The sequence below is a fragment of the Aphelocoma coerulescens genome, chromosome 9 (genome assembly GCF_041296385.1).
Source record: "Aphelocoma coerulescens isolate FSJ_1873_10779 chromosome 9, UR_Acoe_1.0, whole genome shotgun sequence".
Classification (NCBI taxonomy): domain Eukaryota; kingdom Metazoa; phylum Chordata; class Aves; order Passeriformes; family Corvidae; genus Aphelocoma; species Aphelocoma coerulescens.
In genome coordinates this window covers 3,380,746-3,397,184 of record NC_091023.1, presented here as the reverse complement: position 1 = coordinate 3,397,184, position 16,439 = coordinate 3,380,746, and the positions used below count along the sequence as shown (strand labels likewise).

General features: G+C 59.9%; 2 protein-coding genes across 2 annotated transcripts; one reads left to right on the top strand and one right to left on the bottom strand.

Moving 5' to 3' along the window:
• Positions 1 to 441: 441 nt before the first annotated feature.
• On the top strand, positions 442 to 11,577 carry TSPEAR (thrombospondin type laminin G domain and EAR repeats). Its single transcript, XM_069024714.1, has 12 exons — positions 442 to 535; positions 2,877 to 3,097; positions 3,167 to 3,405; positions 3,532 to 3,622; positions 4,043 to 4,199; positions 4,604 to 4,735; positions 6,065 to 6,297; positions 8,360 to 8,546; positions 10,000 to 10,229; positions 10,318 to 10,505; positions 11,060 to 11,161; positions 11,424 to 11,577. The coding sequence occupies exons 1-12, from the start codon at positions 442 to 444 to the stop codon at positions 11,575 to 11,577; spliced, it is 2,028 nt and encodes a 675-aa protein (XP_068880815.1).
• Positions 11,578 to 13,781: 2,204 nt separating this feature from the next.
• On the bottom strand, positions 13,782 to 14,629 carry LRRC3 (leucine rich repeat containing 3). The gene is given in 2 exon segments (XM_069024920.1): positions 13,782 to 14,563; positions 14,566 to 14,629. Coding segments are annotated over 2 exon segments (846 nt in total).
• Positions 14,630 to 16,439: the final 1,810 nt, after the last annotated feature.

Sequence of the window (16,439 nt, the reverse complement as noted above, 5' to 3'; positions counted from 1 at the left end):
ATCACCAAAAATGAAAGGAAGCAAAGAAAGCAAGCAAAAAAATAATGATTAAAAAATCCCTCCCCAAAGCCGCCTTCCAGAGGGTTGGGCAAAAGATAAAAGCTCTCGGAGGAGCCGGGACTCCTCCTCTCCCACCACCGACCTCTCATTTAAATGTCTGTGTGGAGGCTGCAGCCGGCACTGCCTCGGCGGCCGCCCCGGGAGACCCCCGCCAGCTCCCGGGGGCGATGCCCACGCAAAGCACCGGCACAGAGCCGGGGTTTGGCAGCCTGGGGTGACTCGGCCCCGGGGAGGACGGAGCGGTGCCGGGGTGCCCGGGGGGTCCCGCTGCAGAGCATGGGAGAGCCCCCGGCGCGCTGAGCCGAGCAGCGCCGGCCAGGGCAGGGAGGAGTGGACAGCGGGGGGGTCCCAGTGGATGGACCCCCTAAAGCCAGGCCCCCGATGTCGGCGGCACTGCTGCTCTGGGTCGTTCTCCTCCGCTGGGCCAGCGGCGGGGGCTCCATGCGGGGAGGCCGGACGTGGCAGCACTGCACAGGTAGGAGCGAAGGGCGGGCGGGCTGCGCGGGTGTTAACGCTGCTGGGAAACGTGCTGGGACTGCTGTGCCCCCATGGGTGGGCTGCTCGCCACGCTGCCAGGGCAGACCCCAGAAGGCGTGCTCTGTTTTGGGGGGCATGCCCCACGTGGGTCAGCCTCTCGCTGGCAGCCCAGCCCCAGTATTTCGGTGCTCGGTGTCCACTCAAGTGATGCCTCAGGTGCTGCCAGAGCCCTGCCAGCACCCACGGACAGCAGGATGTGGGGTCATTCCTGTGCCTGCAGCCCCCACAATGCCAACTGGGGAGCAACCAGCCCTCTCGGAGCTCTGGGAAGAGCTGTGGGTCTGTCCCTGTGGCACAAGCGTTGTCCCAGGCTCTGCTGGAGGCAGACGGGAGGGGAGGGGAAGGACTGGAAGAAGGAGAAGAGAGCCATGAAGTCCTCTTGGAAAGTCCTTCCTGCCCCGGACGCTTCTGTGCTCTGGCAGGCACCACCTCCGCCCTCCCGGCAGACAAAGTTCCCGTCCCACCGTCCCCAGCCGAGGAGCTGGCAGCTCCAGTGGCATTTCCGAGACGAGCCTGAGCCAAAGAGGATCCCCATGCCCTGGCTCTGCCGTCCCATCCCCATGCCTGTGCTGTGTGGGCAGCAAAGCCTGAGCTCAGTTTTCGGGGCTGCTTGGGCCCAGGCTCTGTGTGCTTAGGGCTTGTCCCAGTTAGGTGGCAACTGTATTTGCATTTTGTTACAGCCCAGATGATGTGGAGATCGGAGAGTTTCTGCCCACTGCCTCCTCCCCGTGGCGCTCCAATCTCTCTGGCTGTGTCCTCGCTGTCCCCAAGCAGCTTTGGCTCAGGGATCCTGGGGGTGCCGAGGGCCCAGCATCATCCTGGGGACCCCAGCACGAGGTCCCCTGACACCACTTGTGCTGCCCAAGCTGGGCCTGGACTCCCAGCCTTAGCAGTGATGGATGTGGGAGGCAGATTGGGATGCAGATCTTTGGGTTTAGGGATTTGGGGTTGGTCTTAGGACTTGGCCCCTTCCTGGCCCACAACCTCCAGCCGCAGCTGAGCTCTCCCCCAGCTCATCCTCACCATCTCAGGGGCAACTGGGGGCTCCTAAACCCCTCTGCGAATCCAAGCCTGAATTCAGCTTGCACTTTTTGCTGGGAAAAACAGGAACTGGCCGTTCCCTGAGTGATGCATTTCTGAAATAAGCTGTTCCAGTTAAAACTCCCCCGCCAAGACTTTGCTTTAGGAACAGCTTAAACCAGCAGTGGGGTGGGCAGGGGGCACACAGAGCTGCCAGGGTGGGAAGGACCTCACTGATCACCCTGCTCTGGGCTGGATGGAACCACATGAGCAGATTCCTCCTTGCTCCTGCCCACCTGGAACTGGGCTGGCCAGGCGTGTCCGGAGGAAGCGCTTCCCTTCTCCAGCTGGTTTGGATTCAGACACACAGCCCAAACTTGCTCCCAGCTCCCTCCTTCCCAGCTCTCCCGCTGTGCCCCAGCAGCCCGGATTTATTAGTACAAATTGGAGCTAAAAGCCAGGTCTCAGCAGGGTGGGATGGAATCAGGGATGTTTTAGTGTAGCCAAGTGCTGCTTCATCTCTCGGGCATCATCTCCTTTCTCTGCCAGCAAAGCATTCAAAAATAAAAACAGGACGGCCCAAGGCCAGGAATGTCGGAGAAGTCCCCACAGCCCTGCCAGTGCCGAGACGTTGGACCTGGCACTGTTCTGTGGGGTGGCACCTTGCGGTGCTGTTGTGCTGTGTGTTCTCACCGGGGCAATGCCCTGGGGCAGGGCACGGCGTTTTCTTCTCTGGGGAGAGGGTAATTGCTTATAATGAGTGGTTTTGGTGCCTGCTGGGAGAGTGCGTGTGCATGTGTGCAATTAGGGCTGGGTCGGGAGAGCCTGAACCAGGACTGCAGGGGCAGAGCTGTCCCCGGTGCCCTGTGGACAGAGATGGGGACGGGTTGCCCTGCGAGCAAATCTGTGCTACCGGATCCTTGCCTGCTCTCTTGGCTCCGGCTGCGGTTGCTGATGGCTGGCAGGTCCCAGCTCCAGTATCATCCTTCAGAGCTGCATCAGTGAGATGGTTCTGCACACTTGGTGCTCCTGCTGTGGCGATGGAGATGCCAACCTCGTGTCTGAACGGCAAATCTTGCCTCTGGCCCTGGATCAGGGGCTCGGGGCAGACCCCAGGCAAGGGCCAGCAGGCTACCGTGGCACGCCAGGCCCTGCTGCTGCTGTGGAGCACCTCAGCCAGAGCTGTGGTACCCCCATCCCACAGCGGGACAGGGTGGGGTGGCTTCCCCCGTCGTGACGTGCTCTGTCTCTCGGCACAGACCTGCGCCCGCTGGACATCCTGTCGGAGGCGGTGCCGGCCGGGGGGCTGGCCCGCGGCATGCGGGTGTTCCAGGTGCAGGGGGTGCGCGGCTTCCAGCTCTCCGCCTCGCGGCCCCGCGCCCTGGGCTTCCCCGCCTCGCGGCTCTTCATCCACTGCGACCGCTTCCCCGAGGAGTTCTCCATCATCGTCACGCTGCGGGCGCTCCGCGTCCCCGCCAAGGTAAGCGCGGCCGGCGGGCACGGCGCGGCACGGCCCGGCCCCGCAGGTGAGAGCCCGTCCCTCCCGCAGAGGAACGAGTACATCTTCACGCTGATGGTGGAGGAGAGCCCCAGCGTGCTGGTGGGGCTGCGCTACGCCCCCGACAAGCTGCACTTCCTCTTCTGGAGCCAGGAGCGCGCCGGCGGCTGGCAGACCCGCGTCACCTTCCCCAACGTGTCCCTCTCCGACAACCAGTGGCACACGCTCGTCCTGGCTGTCTCCGGCCAGTCCTTCTCCTTGACGGTGGACTGCAGCATCCCCAAGGATGTGTAGGTTGGGGGCGGCGGTGGGGGGCTCAGCAGGGTGGGCAGGGTGATGTTCCTCCCCCAGCGTCTCCTCCGGCCACCAGCAGATGCTGTGAAATTGTCCCCTACCTCTTTCCTGCCCATCCCCAGGGTGGTGGAGACACCATTTCCAGCCTCGCTGTCGGTGAGGAGAGCCAGCTTCTACCTGGGCAACAGGCGGAGAAGGAAAGGCGTGTTCACGGTAGGTGCCCCGTGGTGTGGGGTGGCCGGGGGTGCCCAGGCGTGCCCGGGGTGCTCGTGGTGGCTGTGGAATGACCCACAGCCCTCTCTCAGTCCCCTACGCTGGCAGGGCTTGGGCCATGGCACAGGAAGCAGAGGTGGCTGTGGGTCCTTCCTGTGGGTCCTTCCCATGTGGAGGCGGTGAAAGGCAGCTGCAGCTCCAAGCCCTGTGCTGGTGCTCCCCTCACATCAGCTGTCAGATTGTCCCCCTGGGCATCTGGGATCTGGTAAATGTGCATGAATCCCACGGACACTTCTGTATCCCAGGAGGGAGGGCAACAAGCGGAAGTCAGGCAGGGAATCCAAGGCATGAATTCCCTGCAGTTCCCATTCTGTGATCTGGCTGGACTTGGTCTCCATCCTTCCACTCCCACTTTCCCAGGGCTTGCTGAGACAGCTTGTCCTGCTGCCAGGAGCCGATGCCACCCCTCGGATATGCCACGCCGTGAACTTCAAAGTAGCAACGCTTTCTGTCCCCACTGTCCTCCAGGATGTCCCTGCAAAGCCAGTGAGCAACGAGGTGCTCAAATACCCCTACGGTCAGTGCCCCCATGGTCAGTGCCCCTATGGTCAGTGCCCTCTGGCACAGGCTCTGTTGGCTGCCTCTGTGAGGAAGGGTCTTTGCATGGGGCTGGGAACGAAGCAGGAGCAGAGGGGAAGAGGGTGTTCCCAGCACCCTGTTTCTCAATGTGTGTGTGTTGGGAAAAAAAAAAAAAAAAAGACGGGGTGGCCCTGCCTGGGTCCCTTGGCAGAGCTGGGCTCATGTCAGTGGCCCCACACAGGGTTTTCCCAGTCTGTGGCTTCCCAGATTTGTGCTGGGATTCCATTTCCCCCATTGCCTGGTGCCCATCATCAGGATGAGACCAGGACATTCACTCCTCCTGCCTCTCTGCTCCTGCACTGTGTGCTAAAAGGTTCCTGCCTCTCTCCTCTCTGTGCCCAGAGACCGACATGAAGGTGACCCTGGGGGCCCGTCCACGCTGCACCAAGCAGGAGAAGGCGCAGTTCTGGTTCAACGCCTCCCGACGAGGGCTGTACCTCTGCAACGGCAGCACCTGGCTCTCCATGCTGGAAGGTACTGCTGGGGAGGGAAGGAGACCTGTGCAGCAGAGCAGGAGCTGAGATTTGCCCTTGAGACCACTTTGGGATGGGAATCAGCAGCAGTGAGGGGCTGGGGTGTCTCCCTGTCTCTCCCCTGCTTGGCCAGGCTTTGCTTTGCTCTCGGTGCCCACGAAACTTCCAGAGCAGCTCTGGATTCAAGTGCCTCTGTGGTCCCTCCACCTTCTCCACATTATCTGTCCCCCCTGGGGGATTTTCTGGGCAGGATGAGCTCCTGACCTGTCTGAGCAGGACAGCTCACCCCATGGAGAGCCATGCTCAAGGAGTTGGGGTGCTCCCTTCTGTGGGTTTCCAAAGGCGCTGGTGCTCCTGGTGCTGAAGCATTTGTGGGGTGGATAAGGGGACACAAAGAGACCCATCAGCTGCCAGAAGTACTGGAGGGGATTGGGAGGGTGGCAGGCACAGGTCTCCATGTCATCTGGGCTCTGGTGGGACACTTTGTAAGGAAAACAGTGGGAGTACCAAGGTGGAAAAGGCAACCAGAGCCTGGCTTGGATGGGTGTTCTTCCATCATGACAATGGATTTCATCCACCAGCCCTCTCCCACTCACTCCAGGCTGTCTGCCCAGGATCCCTGGAAAGCACATGGAGGATGGGATATGGCCCTAACTGAACTGTCCTTCCCTTCTCTCCTCCCCCAGTGTTTTTCTTCTGCTGATACCCACAGGGTGGGTTTGGATGAGCCATTTGTTCCTCACAGGAGCTAGCAGTGACTGGACCCCCCATCCTTCCCTACCTCTGGAAGTCATCAGGATTGGCACTGTGTCCTTGTTTCCCCAAGGAGAACTCATGCTGGGATCTTAGTGACCTGTGCCCCTTGGTGCCACCAGCACTGGCCCTTCTCCTGCCATTTGTCCTTTCCAGTGCCCATCCGTCTGCCATCAGGGCCACTCTGGAGGTTTCTGCTCCAATTTCTGGCATTAATTCTGTCTTAGTCTTCTCTAACCTCTCCTCCTGTCATCTCCTCCTCGTTCTCTTGAGGATAAATATATCCAAGCAGTAGAAATCCGTGGCATGGGGTTCTTTCCTGCTCCCAAAGGACACACTCTGCTCCCCGCTGGAGAACAGGCAGGGCTGGATGGGGCTGGATGTGCTGCCCATCGAGGTGGAATCAGCCTCTTACCACCCCTTGGTTTGGCCCTTCACCCCCAGTGACACCAGGACCTTCATTTGCTGCACAAAGCTCTGCACAGCAGCAAGTGCTGCCGAGCCAGCCCTCAGGGGGCCCCTGTCCAGCTAAAATCACCTGGTTTTAACCTCATCCCTCTCTTTGGTGGGCTCCCAGTCCAACACAGGCTGGACTACGTGGAGGAATACCAGAACCTGGTGACCAACTCGGAGACAATGGGCATTGAGGTCTTCACCATCCCAAAGGTGGGACTGTTCGCAGCCACGGCCAACCGGGTCACGCCCCCGGGATCGGCCATCTACAGGTGGACCGACGGGAAGTTTGTGCACTACCAGAACATCCCCACCTACCAAGCTCAGTCCTGGAAGTATTTCACCATTGGGAAGAAGGTGAGTCTGCCAGGAAGATGCCCCCAAGTTTCAGGATATTAAATTGCAGTTGCTCCACCCTGGCTTCTCTGAAGCCCAGCATGCTGGGCATGGTTTAGGGGTGAATGTCTCTCTCTGTGCTGTCTTTGATGGGGCCCTGCTGATGCACATCATCTGGGGCTCTCCAGGGGCTGTTGGCTCATCTGTGGCACATCTCTGCCTGCTGTGTTTTTTTATGTTGCTGAGACACATCTACATCCACCCAGGCCATTGCCAGCACCTGGCACAGTAGGTAACTGCATCTCTGAGATCTACCTGTGGTCTTAAAGAGCCACCAGAGCCTGCAGTTCCCTCTTGAAACCCACTGAGTCCAACCTGCTGCATTTTTAAACTCGCTTGCCTTTAAATTATTCTGGGACTTCGGAGCCTCCTCTCCTCCCCTGGGCAATCTGCCTTGGGACTTGAGCAGAGGATCTGCCTGGTTCCTCTCCCTGGGAAGCTACTTAGCACTTTGGAGGAGCCCCAGGAAAGCCATCTGCTGAGAGCCAGCTCTGTGCAGGGCTCCCAGGGAAGCTGGGATTGTTCCCCCTCTGTCGTGACCCACCCTGGCTTTGTCCCCAGGGTGACTGCAGGGCTCTCCCACTGCCAGCCACGTGCCCCAGGATACAGAGGGCTGGGCAAAACTGCTGCCTCCAGGCTTGGTGACACCAACAGCCCTGCTGGCTGGGTACAAACAGGCCATGTCCCCTGTTGGTGGCGGTGGGAACTGATGCTGGGCACCACCCCTGAAAGGGGGTGTGGTGGTGGGGACAGTCCCTGATGCTGGGCTTCTGCGGAAGGTCTGAAAGTGCAGCTGTGTTGCAGCACTGGCTTTGTGCTGGGAACGTGCCTGACGTCCCCAACATTGCTCCCCATCACTCCAGCTGCACCCTCACAGGCAGGAGATGGGAACTCTGGGGAGTCTCAAGGTGGTTCCCATCAGCTTGGCACGTTTCTTCATGGAGATGCTGGCCAAAGAGGTGCTACACCAGCAGCACCCCCAGTACTGGTGATTCCAGTAGCCCAGGTTCCCCTCACAGGGGCAGGTGGGATGCACCTCTGTGGGTGGCAGCACCTCGCTACTGCCCTGGGATCTGCTGCTGCTCCGCCGGGGTGGGGGCTCCTGGGGGTCCCTGTGGGTGCAGACCAGGGGACTTGAGACTCCTGGGTTGTGGGGCTGGATCCAGGTGTTTCTCTTCCCACTGAAGCTGTTTCTGGAGAAGCCTCAATGGGGCTCCCTGGACTGGTGCTTGCAGAGAGAGCAGAGCTGGGGATTCACCTTCTGTGAGGGGACAGGGGGACCCAGCACAGTCCTGTCCTTGGGGGTGGCCACTCCTTGGCTGAACAAAGCCCCAGGCTGGTGCTGGCAGAGTCCTGTGCAGGCCAGGAGGCAAGAGACATCCCCACTGACTCTTCTTTGTGGGCTGTGGCCCTGTGCCTCTTTGTGGCCCAAACTGGGGCATAATCTCTGCTGCTCCATCTGAAGGGCACTGGAGTGGCACAGATCTGGCACAACAGAGCTTGCTTGTGCTCCCTGCCTTGCACTTGGCCACGTCTGCTGCACCACGCTTGTCTCTTAAGTGGGGGTTTCTTGGTCTGGAAGATGTTTTGTCTCAGGGAATTGCTATCATTATTATCATTGTTATCATTATCATACCTGTCTTTTTTTGTTCTGAACTGCCTTTCCTTGCAGGTCGGTTTGTGAGCTGAACCTCCCTCCTTCCCCAGCGCATTTTGTGTCCATGTTCCCCATTCCTGGGGTTGGAGGAGTGTGAGTGGAGACAGCTCAGCTCTCCCTCCCCCTGCCTAAGCGGCTGCTGGCTGCCAGTTGTGCCCCTGCCATGTGCAAAGACCCCCACAGGCCACTGCATCCCTGTCCCCTCTTTGTGTTTCTTGGGGACTGCTCAGGGACCCCAGCCAGGGCCATCTTGTCCCACAGCAGCCACCTCCATCCCTTGCCCTCCATCCCACCTCCCCCTGTGTTTTCTTGTCCCTGCTCCTTTGAGAGGAGAAAACCAAGCTGTCCTGGCTTTTCCTTTTCCAGATCTTCCTGGCAGTGGCGAATTTTGAGCAGAACGAGAGGGGTCAGGAGTTCTCTGTGATATACAAGTGGAGCCGCAGGAAAGCAAAGTTCATCACCTACCAACGGATCACCACGCACAGTGCCAGGGACTGGGAGGCCTTTGTCATCGAGGGAGAGGCTTTCCTCGCTGTGGTTAACCACAGACAAGGTACCCAGCCCTCAATATTCCCTCCAGGCCCTGGGGTGATATGGGGGACCCTGGCAGGTGCCCTGCTCAGAGCACGGTCCCTGTGTATCCTCTGGTGGAACGGGGTGCAGAGCAAAGCCAGGGAGGTGTGCACACAGCTGCCAGCGTGGGGGCCCTCAGGACACCCGAAGCCTTGCAGAGGAGAGAAAAGCCTTGGGGGAAGTGGCTGACACAGTCACCCTCTGGGTTTCTGACTGCAGGGGACAAGGGCAGGAGTGGGGACAGTGTCTGTGCTGAATCTCTCTGCTTCTTTTCATTTTTATCCCCAATAATACATCACCTGGTAGCACCCCAGGCTGAGCCTTTTGTGAAGCCAGATCTCGTGGGCACTCAGGAAACTGAGTGAGAGCCTGCTGACATCCCTCCCTGGATACCCTGCAGACATGATCCAGCCTCATTCCCCTCCCGGGCCATGAGTTGTTCTGGGCTGGGATGTGCAGAGGATGAATGGGGTTGATAGCACAGCCCTGCCTCTCCGGGGTGCTCCCAGCTGGGTGCAGATGATGGGCCAGTGGGCTCCTTTCCTGCCATCAGGGCTGGCTCAGGGGGCACCAGCTCCTCTGGCAGCAGGCTCAGAGCTGGCAGCAGGCTGCTTGGGCACCTGTGAGCTGGGCTGGAAACTCCCTGTGTCACCTGTTGGGCTCCATCAGGGCCAGTTTGGGTGAGACCTGCCCTCGTGGCACCATGGTCCCTTTGGCAACCGTGCACATCACGCAGGGGCCAAGACCATCGTGGCCAAGCCAAACTGAGGATGTTTCCCTTAGAGGGGGCTGGAGGGTCAGTCCCTGAGCAGCTGCCACTTATCCCTGTGACCATTCCCATTCTTCCTGCAGCCTTTCTTTTCCCAAGTCCCTGTGGCAATGAGGATTTAAAGGCAGCTGGGTCCCACACAGACATGAGGTCAAGGTGCTTGAGCAGAGCCCAGGAGCTGGATGGAGTTCGTGCTTCAGGGCTGGGGGAAAGCCCCCGATGTCAGGAGCTTAGGGACACAGCTGGGACTGGCCCCACTACACAGGGCCACCCTGTGGGACAGCCAGCAGAGCTCATCCACCCTGGGATGCTGGCACAGTGCCTCTGGAGTGCTGCTTGTGTGGGGATAAAGCACCTGCCTGTCCCTCCTCTGCCAGGGCTGCCACAAAGCCACCACCATGCACTTGGGACAAGCTGTTGGTGTGTTCCACGGGATGGAGGCTCTAGGTCGGGATGGAGGCTCTAGGAATGGAGACACTAGGTAGGGATGGAGGCTGTAGAATCTCTCTGGCTACTTCTTGGGGTGCAATAGGTTGCTTGTGAACAGCCTCATGACCTGCTGGCAAATATTCACATAGCCGAGCCTGTTTCTGGGTCTTGTTTCTTACACAAACCAGGAATTACTTTCCCTCACAGTGCACATCTGTCCATCTGTCTCCCCCAGGGAACAACCACAATATAGACAGTGTGATATACAGGTGGAACCCCAGGACAGGGCTGTTTGAAACTAACCAGACCATTCCTACCTCTGGAGCCTACGACTGGGAATTTTTCACCATCGGACCATATTCCTTCCTGGCGGTAGCTAACACGTTCAATGGCACATCCACTAAGATCTACTCACACATCTACATCTGGCTCAGTGGCTCTTTCCAGCTCTTCCAGTCTATCCTGGTAAGGCTTGGCCACTGCTCCTCAGTTCCTGCTCTGTGTTTAGGCAGGGCAGCCACATCCAGCTTCTCACGGGCCTCCTTCCCCACAGACATTTGGTGCTGCCGACTGGGAGGTTTTTCATATTGGGGACAGAGTCTTTCTGGCTGTTGCCAACAGCCACAGCTATGACAGCGGGATGCCAGCACCCTCCAACTTCTACGCCATCAACTCCTCCATCTATGAGCTGAACATCACGGCCCAGATGTTTGTTAAATTCCAGGACCTTCTCACCTACAGGTACCTGTGCAAGGACTCAGGGTGCTCCTTGGTCCACGTCCTTCCCCTGAGCAACCCAGAGGTCTCCTAGAATCCCACACTGGTTTGGGTGGGAAGGGACCTTAAAGCCCATCCAGTCCCACCCCCTGCCACAGGCAGGGACCCTTCCACTATCCCAGGCTGCTCCAAGCCCCATCCAACCTGGCCTTGGACACTTCCAGGGATCCGGGGGCAGCCACAGCTTCTCTGGGCACCCTGTGCCAGGGCCTCTCCTCTTTTAGTTTAAAACTATACTCGCTTGTCTCCTGGGGGGTTCCTGCAGGCTTCACACTCCCAGGGACTGAGGCTGGTAGGGAGGGTGATGGCTCCTTGGCACCAAATCCCAGTGGGAGCTGGGAGAAGGCCCTAGATTGGGGAATGAGGGTGGATTTCTTTCAGGAACGGCCTGGGAAGAGCAGGGTTTTGTGTGTGTCAGAGATTGGGGTGGGGTGGGCTCAGCCCCATGGACACACAGCCCCTCCTTCAACTGGCCACACGAGTCACCTCACCTGCCCCTCTGCTTCTTCCATCCCCAGTGCCCTGGACTGGGAGTTCTTCTCAGTGGGAGACGACTCTTTTCTGGTGGTAGCAAACTCCTTTGATGGCTTCACCTTCTCTGTTAACAGCATCATCTACAGGTACTGCAGAGGGCAGGCCTGGGGGGCTCGGGGGCTGTTCCCAGCAGGAACAACCCTGCATGGGCACAGCCTGGTGCATCTGCCCGGGGAGGATGGATAGGATTGATCCCTGTTTTCAGGCAGGAGTGGGAAGCCCCACTGAGGGACATCCCACCCTGAACCACAGCAGGGAGATGGGAGATGCCAGCCCCATGGCTCAGCTTCCCTGCCCTTCCCAGGTGCCCAGCTCACGCCCCAGGAGCTAACTGCCTTCCCTGTGCAGGTGGCAAGGCTACGAAGGCTTTGTGGCAGCCCACCACCTCCCCACCGTGGGCTGTAGAGACTGGGAGGCGTTTCACACCGCTGAGGGCTCCTACCTGTTCTACTCCAGTGCCAAGGAGCCGCTTTCCAAGGTGCTCAAGCTAAAAACCACCTGAGGCGGCTGAGACACGCTCAGCTCATCGCCAGCACCAGGACAAGCTGGGCATCCAGGTGAAGATGGACCACTGAGCCCAGGAATGGCTGCAGCATCAGCTGGGCAGTGGCTGGCTGAGCGCTCTGCAGGAAGGGGGGAGGAGGAGGAGGAGGAGGGGGAGGGGGAGGAAGAGGAGGGGGAGGAGAAGGAGATGGAGAGCGGAGCTCCAGGGCTCCCTGCAGCCTGGTCCAGGGGCTGGCAAAAGGGCTGTTTCTCCTGGGAAAGCTCTGCCCCCACGCTCCATGTCCTACCCAAGGTTCCTGCAGCCCAGGTGCATCCCCTGGCTTACCAGGACCGTGACACTTGGCAATTTCCAGTCCCCTGGAGGGACCCAGAGCTGCCAGTAGCTGTGGTCAAAGCTTGCACAAAGCCAGGGAAGGAAGAGACGGAGCAGAGCATGAGCTGCTGGGGTGGGTGCATGGCAGAGGGGAGTAAACCTGTGAGAAATTGCAGAAAAAGGTGGGTCCAGGCTTGGCTCTGCCTGCCTGGGGCTGTGATGTTCCTGAGGACCGTCTGGTTTGACATTGCAGCCATTCTTCATGTCATCTTTGGTGGCCTCGCCATCCCATGCCACTGCCACGGGTGCCTGCCCACCCTCCCACTCTGCCATGGCTGGTTTGGGTCTCCCTCAGCGAGTGTCGTGTGTGTTGTACAGACCTGTTGGTGTGTTCAAGGAGCAGTGCTGGTCCTTGCTGGTCTGTGCACCTTTGCGTGGGGTTGGCGACTCCTGACAAAACCTGCTTTGCATTTGGACTGTTCCAGCTACCACGGGCATGGGAAAAACCCAAAACTGCTTCAGGTGAAACTGTGGCCTCTTTTCTTTTCCTCGCCTTTGCTGGGGGACTCTTTTGCTTAACCAGAGCTCTAATAAACTGTGTTCACCCAGCCTTTCTCCCACATGGGTAACCTAGCTGCTCTGCCCATGGCAGAGGCATCCCTTCACCCAGCAAGTCACCCCCAAATGTCCACGGCCATTGGTGGCCTGGTGAGGACGAGGTGGCCCTGAGCACAGCAATGTGCCAGGGTGAGGGTGCCCCTCTGTTGCCCCCACCCAGGACCCACTGCCTCACCTGAGTGTCCCAGAGCATCGCTCAGCCTTCCCCAGACCCAGGTTTCCTGCTGAGCTGGGCCACCCACCCTGGCACTGGGGAGCACTCAGGAGGTGCCAGCCCCATCAAGAGGGGCCGGTGGGTCACAGCCTGAGCCTTCCCAGGGTCCAGACCTGCAGGGCGAGCCTCTGCATCCCTCCTCCCTCCTCTCCCTGTTTGGTGCAGCTGCAGCTGGCTCTGCCAGGAAGGACCATTTCTCCCTTGCGAGAAAAGGCAGAATTTGATTTGCTTCCATCACTGAGCTGTGAGTGGCAACTGTAATTCAGCCACAAGGAAGGGCAAGATAAGGCGAGATAAGGCAAGAGCAGATGTATTTGGGCAGCTGGTCGCTGCTCGAGGCGTGGAGGGATGGCGCCTAATGGGGGTTGTGCTGGTACATTGAATTTAGGTGGGTGTGCTTTGGGAGAGATTGAATTGGAACAAGCCCCCTAGGCACCACGAGCACCACCACCCTCCCTGGACACTCAGCTCCCAGTGCAGCACAAACCCTCAGGGCTTTTCCTAAGTGCAGGGCTTTATTGAGGAAACAAGGGAAAAAAGGGTTTTGGAGTTCCCCCCGGGTTGCTGGAGGCAGGCAGAGGCTGCCAAGGTACCGCGGGGCCTTGGGGAGGGTGTCCTGCCCTCGGCAAGGCTGGTCCCTCACTGGAGCCAGGATGGGGTGGCCCCTCTGCAGTGACCCTCTGCACCCCAGGGACCTCCTGGCCCCACAACCCATCCCTCCCCCCATCTCTCTGTGCCAGGGACTTGTTCTCTCCAAACCACGAATATGTGACTGGGGCTGCATCCCTTGTGAGCCCAGCTCTGGTAGGGAGAAAGCGTCTGGCTGGGCATGTTCATCCCCAGGAACCTGATCTCCACGGACAGACCTGCATGGGGTGTCCCTGGCATCCCTCCCCCGTGTCGTTTGCTCACGCTCAGTCCGCTGTCTCTGGGGAGGGGAGATTGGTGGCACTTGCCTGAAGAAAGCACTGGAGAATCCCGCCAAGAAGCTTTGATGCCCACCAGGTGGCCACTGGCTCCCTGCAAAGAAGCTGGAAGGTGGCACCCCAGCCCTGCACTACAGGGCGGTGCTGGTGGTCTCTGCGTGGGCCTGGGTGCTCGGCAGTGACTTCAGGTAATCCCCGTGCTTGCAGGCGGCCTCCCTGTTGTGCCGGACGTAGCAGATCACGTAGACGATGACCATGGCGAACCAGCCGAACATGGTGATGAACATGGCCACGTCCATGGTCCTCTGGCGCACGCTGCAGAAGTTGACGCCGGCATCCAGGACCTGGAGCAGCGGCTTGCCCACGTACTCCTGCCGCGGGGCCGTGTGGCAGGTGATGTCCTGGACGGAGTCGGGGTCCAGCCGTGCCTCCCACAGCACCTCCTGCAAGGCACACTCGCAGTGCCAAGGGTTGTTGGCCAGCCGGAGCTTGGCGTTGAGTGCCAGCAAGGCCTCCTTGGGAATGCTGCGGATGCGGTTGCTGGAGAGGTCAAGGGTCCGCAGCCCAGCTGCCAGCCCTTTGAAGGCTGCCCTGTCGATCTTCTCGATGGCATTCCTGGAGAGGTCGATTTCCTCCAGGTGGGACAGGTGCCTGAAGGCATTGCTGGGGATCCTGGTTATGCTGTTGGCATCCAGCTTGAGGAACACCGCATCTCTGGGGATGTCCTTGGGGATCTCCTCCAGGTGCTGGGAGCTGCAGAGGACAGCCTTTGCCCCTGCCTGCTCCGTGCACTGGCAGCTGGGGGGGCAGGAGCTGCCCCAGGGGATGCAGAGCAGGAGGCAGAAGAAAGCCTGGGCCACACTGGTGGCTGGCGTGGTGGTGGTGAGGGTCATCTTGCCGCCAGCCAGCTCAGCTGGGGGTGGCAGCAGCTCCTGGGCACCAGGACAGCCCCTCGGTGTTCCTGCAAGGCCTCTCCCATCACTGAGGGGAAGCTGTGGGTGGAGGGGATATGACATGGCATTATTTCCTGGAACATGGGGTATGGCTCATGTATGATGTGCCCTGGCAAAGGGGTGAGAGGCTGGGCTCAGGAGATCGGAAAACAAGGGGGGAGTGGCACTGGCTATCTTTTCCAGGACAGCTTGATTTGGTTGAATTAGAAATAGAGCTGTGGAGATTGAAACCCCAGCTCCCCTACCCTTATCTGTGCAGAGACCACGCAGGTGGACAAAGGGAGTGGCAGGATGGAGGTGTGGAGATGGGCCTGGGAGCCTCTGGCCCACCCTGCTACCAGTTTCCAGGGGGGATGCAGTAGTTTGCTGCTGGAGAACAGCAGCAGTAAAATCCTACCTCACCAACCCTGAGTGTTTAAAAAAAAAAGATGAGTCAGACTCTGAGGATCATCAGACTGCCTTAATCACCACCAGGATTTTAAATAACAAGATGTGGAGCTCTTTTGCTTTCCTTTTCCTTCCCTTCTGGTCTGTGAGTTGGTACAAGTCATGTTTCCAAGGGTTTCACCAAAGAAGTATTTGGAGGTGAGTTTGCTTCTTAGAGTAAACAGAGTATGGTTTGATAGCCTGACTCTGGGGGCAGGAGGTGAAGGGAGGAGCCACTGCCTAGCACAGTAGAAGTGGTGATGTAGGAACCCGAAAGGACACCCCAGTGCTGCCAGGGGCGAGGCAGGAGATGAAGCAGGTGGAACACCTTTCCTCTGCCTTTGGTGCTGCTCACGGCCCTCCTGCTGCCTTGGCCAGCCTGGGAGAAGAGATCCCCATGGACGGGAGATGTGGGAGGCCATGGGAACCTTTCTCACGGGAATTAAGTGGCCCATGTGATGTCATTATGGACACCAAGTTGTTGTCCCTCTGGTACCAGCGCCCTTCTGCTAATGGCATTCCCCTGGTAACAGCAGCATCCCTCCGGTGTGACCATCCTCAGGGTACCACAGAGGGATGCTCACACCGGAGGGATGCTTGTACCTGAAGGATGCTCTCTGTGGCTTTGCCCGCGGCCCTGCCCAGAGCTGTGGATTCTGCCCCAGGAGATGAAGTTGAGCTTCCCGGGAATCCTTCTGGCCCTGCAAAATGTACCGGGCTCTGACAGCTCTGGCAGCTCCGTCTCTCCGGGGGAACAAGGACGGGTTATGCGATGCCGGTTCCCACCGCGTGGAAGGGCTCCGAGGGGCTCTCGGGAGTTGAAGCCTTCCCGGACCCCGGGGGTGTGCGGGGGTGATGCCCCGACCCGCCCTCCTGCCCTGCCCGGGGGCCGGGGAGTGGAACCCCTCCGCGCAGCACGACCGACCCCCACCGTCCCCCGGCACCCGGGAGTCCCTTACCGGCTCGGCCAGGGCGGCTGTGCTTCGCTCCGGCTCCGGCCGTAGGTGCGGTGCTGTGCGGTGCTGGGCGGTGCGGGTGCTGTGCGGTGTGGGTGCGGTGCGGTGCTGTGCGGTGCGGTGCTGTGCGGTGCGGTGCTGTGCGGGTGCGGTGCGGTGCGGTGCTGTGCGGTGCTGTGCGGTGCGGTGCTGTGCGGGTGCGGTGCGGTGCGGTGCTGTGCGGGTGCGGTGCGGTGCGGTGCTGTGCGGGTGCGGTGCTGTGCGGGTGCGGTGCGGTGCTGTGCGGTGCGGTGCTGTGCGGTGCGGTGCGGTGCTGGGCGGTGCGGTGCTGGGCGGTGCGGTGCTGGGCGGTGCTGTGCGGTGCTGGGCGGTGCTGTGCGGTGTGGTGCTGTGCTGTGCGGTGCTGTGCGGTGCGGTGCTGTGCGGTGCTGGGCGGTGCGGTGCTGGGCGGTGC

Excerpts from the sequence above, each read along its gene's own strand:
- TSPEAR (XM_069024714.1), top strand. The coding sequence starts at position 442 with ATGTCGGCGGCACTGCTGCTCTGGGTCGTTCTCCTCCGCTGGGCCAGC. Across the intron at positions 536-2,876 it reads GACGTGGCAGCACTGCACAG|ACCTGCGCCCGCTGGACATC; the intron begins GTAGGAGCGAAG and ends CTCTCGGCACAG. Across the intron at positions 3,098-3,166 it reads CGCTCCGCGTCCCCGCCAAG|AGGAACGAGTACATCTTCAC; the intron begins GTAAGCGCGGCC and ends TCCCTCCCGCAG.